The sequence below is a fragment of the Dinoponera quadriceps genome, unplaced genomic scaffold, assembly GCF_001313825.1.
Source record: "Dinoponera quadriceps isolate SergipeBrazil2010 unplaced genomic scaffold, ASM131382v1 scaffold3773, whole genome shotgun sequence".
NCBI classification, from domain to species: domain Eukaryota; kingdom Metazoa; phylum Arthropoda; class Insecta; order Hymenoptera; family Formicidae; genus Dinoponera; species Dinoponera quadriceps.
Window position 1 is genome coordinate 86,594 of NW_014558172.1, and position 8,895 is coordinate 95,488.

At 36.9% G+C, this 8,895-nt stretch overlaps 1 protein-coding gene across 5 annotated transcripts in view; it reads left to right on the forward strand.

Moving 5' to 3' along the window:
• LOC106749653 overlaps window positions 1-8,895 on the forward strand; it is a 31,089-nt gene that overhangs the window by 10,464 nt on the left and 11,730 nt on the right. For 2 of the 5 annotated variants that reach the window (XM_014629320.1, XM_014629318.1), the window contains exons 3-9: window positions 2,125-2,304; window positions 3,395-3,601; window positions 4,121-4,365; window positions 4,789-4,978; window positions 5,389-5,578; window positions 7,325-7,416; window positions 7,542-7,565. In XM_014629320.1, the coding sequence (XP_014484806.1) occupies window positions 2,125-2,304; window positions 3,395-3,601; window positions 4,121-4,365; window positions 4,789-4,978; window positions 5,389-5,578; window positions 7,325-7,416; window positions 7,542-7,565 (1,128 nt within the window). The remainder of the gene's footprint in view (window positions 1-2,124; window positions 2,305-3,394; window positions 3,602-4,120; window positions 4,366-4,788; window positions 4,979-5,388; window positions 5,579-7,324; window positions 7,417-7,541; window positions 7,566-8,895) is intronic. The other 3 variants (XM_014629321.1, XM_014629319.1, XM_014629322.1) reach the window with 3 other exon arrangements.

Here is an 8,895-nt window from a genome sequence, read left to right on the forward strand (position 1 = left end):
ATGAGGTTATGCCAAATACAAAAGTATAACGAAAACAGGGAGGAAAACGTCCGCATGTAAAGAGAATGCGACATTTCATACGCACCAACCTAATATAATGCTACGATCACTATTTAAATTAATATATGTAACACAATTTCGACAGCGTGACAGCTACGATCAAAGGTCATTTTTGAATAAACAATATTTTTTGCTTCGCATTTATTGATGTGTGAGGAAAAAAATAGTGTATGATAACAATTTATGATTATTCGGCTATGGAACATTATAAAACTACAGTTACATCAACTTGAAGTGAATCTTAAAAAATAAATTTCAGAAGAAATATATATATATATATATATATATGCATATATCCTTGCTTTTGTACCATACCAATGGTCTTGAGACGGTTTGAAATCGCTTGTTGAGTCACTCCCAAGTTTTCTGCGAGCTGCTCTTGAGTTTGGCATGAGTCTTGGTCCAATAATGCCTCTAACTCAGCGTCTTCAAACTTTACTGACCTTCCTTCGCGTTCTTTATCTTCCACGTCAAATTCGCCCTTTTTAAACTTTTGAAACCACTCATGACAACTTCTCTCACTTAAAGCAGCATCACCGTAAACTTCTACAAGCGACCGATGCGTCTCAGCAGCAGATTTCTTTAAATGAAAGAAATAATTCAAAACTTCCCGCAAATGACGCTTATTCGGTACAAAACTCGATATTTTCGAACGAAAAAAATGTATACTGCCAATACAAAGTTAATAGTATTTTAAGGTTATGTTGTTGCCAGGTATCCAAACTTTCTATATGATGTTTTACATCTGACGATTTCAAAATAATCTTGTCGATGGAGCCATCTTTTGAAAACGGCGGAAACTTATTTGTATTACTAATATATATATATATTACTAATATATATATATGTATAGGGTAAATCACTTAAATTTAGAAGCCTAACTTTGAACTATACTGCCAGAAAGATAATAAAAGATAATGGATCACAACGACCAATATATTGTTGATTAAAGTTATTGCCTTCTAAAAAGAAACCGTCTTTCTTTTATTTATATGTATAAAAAACCGCACGGAATTATTGGCCAACCTAATAAATAATTTCATATTTTATTTTTAGTTCTGAAGTGAAATGTATAGTAAGTAGATTTGTGCTTGAAATAAGCGTAATCTTACATCGGAGAAATGTTTATTACCAAAAGTTTAGAATTTTTCAAAAGTTTCTGGAGGAAGACTAAAGTTGTATAATAATTGTCAACATTTTTGCACTGCTAAAATCTGTTATATTCGTTTGCATCTTTTGAAAATAATTCTTTTTTTAGATCCGTATAACGTGTTTTATCAGATTCTGTATGAAGTTTGGAGAGAATCAGAAAATAAAAATAATCGATTAAATGATATAAAATCCTTATTCAAGAACAGTAAAAGAATCGTAAAAGACAAAATGGCACACCGTTTAGAAGAAATTATTTATGGGAAAATATTTTGTATTTATCTAAAAAGAAAGAGTGTGAGGTAAATGTTGAATCACACATAAATACTTACTTTTTTCTTTAAAAATAATTTCTGTAATTAAGAAATTATTTTATTAAGATTTCGAATTTTGGCCGAAAACTTTTACTTTCAAAGCACTACGCATTGTTGTTTTCAGGGAACACGACGGTTATAGAACCGTTGAGTCAAAATTATCTATGATCCGATATATTTTTAGATCTACCAATCACATCCACTTTTCAAAAATCGAACACTTAGCCGTATGTTCGTTGAACGCAACCATTGACTGCTAAATACAAATTATCTCGTAGTTAACTCGAAAACAATTTTTCTTCCATACGTCAACTATGAGTTAACTCGCATAACGCGTATATGTATATATAATATTATAAATTATATTCACACATGAATATATTACAATTATATAATTGTATGTAAATCGTTATTATCGGAAAATATTTCTTCATAAGGCGATAGCCGCTGGCGAAACGAAATCACCTATACGTGATAGCGGTCATCAAAATGTTAACAGATGAGAATCAAAAGATGATTTCATTCATCAGCGACCAATACGTCGCTTTTGGGATGCTTTTATTATGGACTGAACGAGTAATCAATTATATCATGTTTTCAGACCATCACGTGCGACTGCGAGGCTACACCGGCTCTGCAGCTGAAGGCATTTCGGCAACGTGGCGACAAGCTGGAAGTCAATCATTACCGGGTCAATGTTAATCGCTTTCGCGCACGGTTGAACGTCGTCTGCATCACCGAGAAACTGCTGGTCGATTTAAAATGCGACGGCTGGCCGGAGGTACGCAAGCAAATGCGACATATGCGAGATCTCATTGTCGGCGGATTTCCGGTGATGTAACGCGCAGCTACTTTATTAACCGTAACGTCTCGTCATTTGTTCCTGGACCATACATATGTTGACGCGACAATACATATAGTGTGTTCGAAAATTAAGTGTGGCAACGCTCGTGTGTGGATAAAGCTCATAAAATTGAACAGAAAAGTCCTGTACCATTTGTAAACAACCACGATAAATTTCATAATCTATGATATGATATTAACAATGTTCGCCCGTATCTAGATACAGTTATCTAGATAATTATCCAGATTAATGAATAAATCATCATTATATTTAATCAGATGGAAGAAATGCAAAATATATTCATCTCCATTTTAGATAAAAAAACATATTATCTCATCTAAAAATGATCTGAAATTATGTTATAGTCCAATATTCTGAGCTCACTTTTTGATAAAATAGTAAAATAATATAGACCTAAGCGTTAAGTGCGTTAAGAGCGATTTTTCCAATATTTAATTCATCGTTACTGCAACATTATTTATAATCTCTTTTATTGCGGATGAACGTTTGGGGTGAATTGACTCAAGTCCGTTAAGACCGGTTGTCACACTATGACATTCTTTACGCACGTGAAAGCATGCGTGCTGATCGCCGAATATCGTCAAAGTAAATCCGGTTAGTTTAATGGCGCATTTAGGTTATTTTTGTGCGACCTTGTTTACAATTCAATAACTTCTTCGTATATATATATATATATATATATATATTATTAATATTTTTTATAATATATATATATATATATAATATTAATATTTTTTTTTTACCTAAAACATGTTGCTCTATTATAATGTACACAATATTAGAAGATGTTAAATACAATTTTTTTCTTTTAATCAGTAGTATATAAAAAAGTGACACAACCAAATCCGGTCTCCCCTAATGAGCATCATCTCGTTGTACACAAACAGAAATGTTGAAACGCTTCGTTTCCTTGACGAATATTAACAAAATCGGCGAGATAATGAGAAATATGAGATCGGAGCGAGTTCGACGAAAGGATATTATTTATTTTGTGTTTCCGTATCAGGTGAAAGTCTCCTTGGCGGCGGTGGGAACAATAAAGAAAGACCTGGACGAAAGCCGGTTGCAAGAAGTGGTTACGGAAATCGTGGTGGGTGCTCTGCGAGGCATCAACGTTCACCTCAATCTTTCTCAATATCCCACATGTCCCCGATTATGGAGAGAGCCGCCTCCTCACCCGGGTTTCTCGTCGCCCATACACTACGACAGCATGGTAAGCGATTGTCGTCGAGGCGGCAATTGTTGTTGATTAAATATCTAAGCTGCTGGAAGAAAGAAACAACGCGTGCATCGTGTGTTACTTATTGAATTAAAACTCTCGATCCGTAATTATTTTACTTCCAAACATTTATGAAATATTTCTATTGTTCTCAGTGTATCAAATATGCTTTTATCACACCGATACCGATATTATAGCCTCAAATTTTAAGCTTTCGCGGTATGGATAAAGATTCAATAATATAAACGATATGGCTTCCCATTTGACGCCATTTCTTTCGAGGATTTGTACCCAACGTTTTGTGAACATTTTAGTTCGTTTCTTCAGAGTGAGGTTCAACCTGAAACTGATCTGAAACAGTTTCAGGTCGATTCTCATTCCTGAAAAAGTGAATTAAAATGTTTGCGAAACGTCGGATACAAATCCCCGCAAGATGCCATGCTAACTCGGAAGCCACATCGAATGTGTTAGTCTCGTCATTGTTGCTTGCCCACCGTTACGTTTCACTCATAGAACGTCTCGAACTCGATGCTACAGCCACCACATCAACGTTTACAAGCTGCGCCAGCAGCACCGATGCAATACGTGCCTGGCGAGAGGCGGTTGCTCGTGAAGATCGTGAGGGCTGCCGATCTCGGCGGCCAGCAAGGCTCCGTGGAACCGTACTGCGTGGTGGAGTTGGATGAGCCGCCGCAGAAGAATCAGACCGCCATAAAGAAAGACACTAGGAATCCGGTCTGGGACGAAGCGTTTCTATTGTGAGTCCAATATAACAAATCTACGTGCACTCTCGTTGCTCTCGTAAATTCTTCATCGTTATTTTCTGGATTTCTTGGGATGAAATCTCGCTCAAAATGAAAATTCACTCGAAACAATAGCACGTGAAAATGTTGTCATCACTTGGAATTATAAGAGGGAATGTTTGACTCGAATCCTACAATGGATTCTTGGCTCATGTGAGTAAGTATTTAGTCGATTCCCAGCGTAGGAGCACAAAGAAGGCCGCACGTTTCATGTAAAAAAAATAATCCCGGTCAAATCACTTCGATTCCAGATATATTGTAGTTTTTGTGATTCTAAACAAACGTCTTATTCTATAATTATAAAACGCATATTCTATAATTACCTCGCGAGAAGACGGTCTGCGATGGGGCTGAAAGTTTGGATATTTGCATTCGCAGCGACATAAGTCATAATACGACCGAGGTGTTGCTGGAGGTATTCGATCACGTGAATAAAAGCCAGAGATTCTTGGGACTGGGAATCGTGGGCGTTGAGGAGCTTCTCGCGAATCCGAGCCAGCGGCAAATCATACCTCTTCAGGCACGGCCATACGAGGAAGATGACATTACCGGCACCCTCACGGTGGAGGTAATCGTTCGTTCTATCTATTAATATACTAATAACTATTAACATACTCATTTATTAATATGCACCGGGACTGGAAAGATGATTTTGGAAAAGTTACCCTTTCACAACGAAAACAGTAACTTGGGTAAATGTTTACAACAGGGGAGGCAGCTCCGATTGATTTGACCTTGACATACGTTGTCAAAGAAATGGTTCTGAGTGATAATCAAAAGGTTTCATGCGTCGCTCATTTTTAATGAGCTCATTTTAAAAAGTTATTAACATAAATGTTAACATAAATTGTTAACAAAAATAATGACAACGCTTTAGAGCGTATGAACGAACTAATATTTGGACAAACTGAAATAATTTTCACAATAATTCGTCGTTCACGTATCGATTCGTCGACATCATTTCTTCATTTCTTGCAGTTCCTATTCATCGAGGGTGCGGAAGTGCCACAAATTGGGACCAAGCCCTACAAGGTGAAGGAGACGATAAAGCCGGTCTCGCCGGGCCACACCTACAGCCAAACGAACATCATTAGCAACAATAGTCTGAACTACAACAATGGTAACAGTACACTTATCTTGTACGACTCTGCCGCCCAGTCAGAAGGGGGTAATTACCGATTACTTATACTCATCAGACGTGGTGATGTGTGTGGTGAACACCCGATTAGGTTTCCTACCGTTAATATAGAGATTTGATAACTCACCTCCTCGATTATCAAGACAGAGATCCACCGATCAATCGTTTTTTTTATTTACGACAGCGATCGTGTGTCGAATGAATCGCTGTCAGAAAGCAGAGATCTCACGACGCATCGCTGTCGAAGTCAGTCCATCGTTTGCCGAGTTCCGACCGAACAACTGCTGATGATCGGTCGCGACCGGAAATAGTTTGCGAAATAGGTTTGAGTTGCGAATCCTCTTAGTGCGATGTGCGTTTGTTGAAATTACGCGTCATCTTCTTAGCGCGCATCAAGGACTGATTCTCCCCAACATAGTTGGCATGAGGACAATTAGATTCTTACCGTCCCTCACGTTCACAACATCACGAATAGAATGCCAGCCGAGTACAACGAAGTGCGGGCATTCGAAAGACATTTTATATACCAGAACCGATGATCCGCAGACAGACGGAGTGCTTGAAATTCTGCGGCGCGTCTCGTCACGCTTTCTGTCTTTTGGCTGAGTCTTCATTCATTTGCAATTTCGAGGAGTAAAGCAAACGTTCTAATTGCCGGACATCTGACGACGCAGAGCCAAATTCATTTAATTCTTATGAGGACACACGATATTAATATGATAATGTTATTTGATATGATCCAATTATACAGGGTGTACAAAAAGTATAGGGACATCTTGATATTTCGAAAACTACGTATTTTCAAAAAAATATAAATTCCATATAAATGTTGTAGAACTTTAAGTGATGCATTCCACAGTAATATTATAATCTAATATTATAATCAAGGTCATACATAGGTCAAGTTCTTACAAACCCATTATCGTAGGCAGCCGCAATAATCAGCGACTGCGATTTTAATAATATTTTTTGTGTGAATAAACCTTGATATGAACCTTTATTGAGCAAAAAAAGAAAGTGTACTTTATAAGCATTTTCTAGAAAATCGAAGTTAAAACATCGCGAGCGACATGCAAATAAGTTTAATAGAAACCTGATACCAAAGAGCGAGTATCTCGATGACAACGTGCACAGTATTCTGATGCAACGTCCCGTTAAACTTCGATGTACTGTCGTTCGCTTTTAACCTCGATTTGCTAAAAAATACTTGATAAATGCGCTTTCTCCTTTTGTTCAATAAAAGTTCGTACCAAGGCTTATCCATGAAAGCAATATTATTGAAATCGGTGGTTATCACCTCATGACCTTCTATTGTTAATAGAGGGAAAAGTAACTTGTTTAATATAAAAAAATTTCTCGGTATACTCCACATGTGATTATTCTAGAACATCCTATATATAATCAACTTAAAGAATTAAGAATTAAAATAGTACGAATAGAAATTGAAACATTTGGAATTAATAAATGGTAAGTTTCTGTGTTTAAACGTAGAAATATGTCCAGTAATCAATATTTCTTATCTTAATTCTTGACTGAAAAGAAAGAAGTCGAGGAATGTAAAAGTATGAAAATATGACAATAAACGTAGAAACCTAGAAATGAACATTCTGTGTAACTTTATTGTGTCGATCAATGCGGAGGTTCTGGTACTTAAAGTGATTGACGCTTTCATAGGGGGATAGTCAGAAAATCGTAGATATTATCAAGTGGGAAGGGCGACGACTTCATGCAGGGCGGCAACGTTCTCCATATTTTATCGACTGAATGTTTTTACAGACTATCTGACAAACGGTAACGTGGACTCACCGTACAAGACAGGGCAGACGAATGGTAATAAGGGGACCTTGATAGTACATAGCCAGCAAAGGGTAAGTTTATCAAGTGTTTTAAGCGCTGAATTTACTATTCGCGCTTTCCCGACCAAAGAAGATCATCTTTTGCGATCTTCTGTGACTTCCGTTGAAGCATGATTTTTGTTTGATTTCTCTTGCAGCAGCCGGAGCGGCAGGTTGTGAAGGTAAGCAACGCTCTGCTTAACCGTTTGTCGTTTCTCTTGTGCATGGTTGTCGTAAAACACTCTCTAATGCGGAAAAAGTAACAAAGATGGGAAGTAGTGAGGAAGAAATAAAATGGAAGTAATAGAAAAAAATAAAAATAGAAAGTAATAAATCTGAGACATACAATTAAATAATAAAACTGAGATAATACGATTAAAAGCAACGTTTCTAATTGGTCAGTAAAGTCGCTAGATATTAATGCGTGATAAACGAAAACGATACAAGAAAAATTTCAATTACTGAAGAACATAAATACAAATGTTTTTGGTTCTATCTTAAGACTTTTTTTCAAATTTGAAAAATTTGTCCTGTTTATTGTTAAGTGTACAAATTGATTCGGTGTCTTTACATTTAACGTCTTGTAATTCTGGTTAAAATTTAAATTCTTTTCCCGTCCTATGATGATTCGAAAGTGCCAATCTTAAGCTTTAAGAAGCATTATAATAGTTGACGGCCTTGCCGACATAACCTCAGAAAACGGTAATTATCACAATATCGTCCGAAAAGGAGCATCTGAAATACAGCATCCTTTTTGCGTTCCAGTTGAATAAAAATGTTACTTAGTTCACCGAAATTATTTGTTCCGCTCTGAGTGAAGGTGAAGTAAAACTTGTAAAAAAGACCTTTTACCGGCAATAGAACTGGCAGGTGATTCCGCTGCACGATAACGCTCGACCACATACCGCAAAGGGATCTCATATATACATTAAACTGAGGAGGGAAATGACCCTTATGTAACTTATTCGCCAGATGTAGCCCCGTCAAATTACCACCTATTTCGGTCGTTCCACATCATCTGGCGGATACGCGTTTTAAAACAGTCGACGAGGTCCGAAAAAGCATTTGGTGACTTTATCGACTCAAAACCGCCAAATTTCTTCCACGAGGGCATTCATCAGCTGTCCGAGAGATGGAGTAAAGTCGAGCAAAATAATGAAAATCATTTCGAGCATTTAAACTTGTACCTGACTTTTTGTCACATAAACTTTAAATTTCATAAAAATTTCATAAAAAAAGACAACGAATTAATTTGTAATAAGGTTAACACCTAATACTAATACCCAATTTCGGTTCTTTTTGACCGATTAGAAATATTGTTTGTGAGAAAAATACATAAAAATACGTTTATAAACTACCTCCCGAGGTGCCCGTCTCCCAAACATAACGCAACTGACGAACAGACATTTGGCTTTAATAAACGTGAAATCGTTCGTTAATCGAACGTGTCACTTCTCACCGTCACTCGCGCTCCGCCGTCCCTCCCCCTCCCCCCCTCCCATTTTATACTTT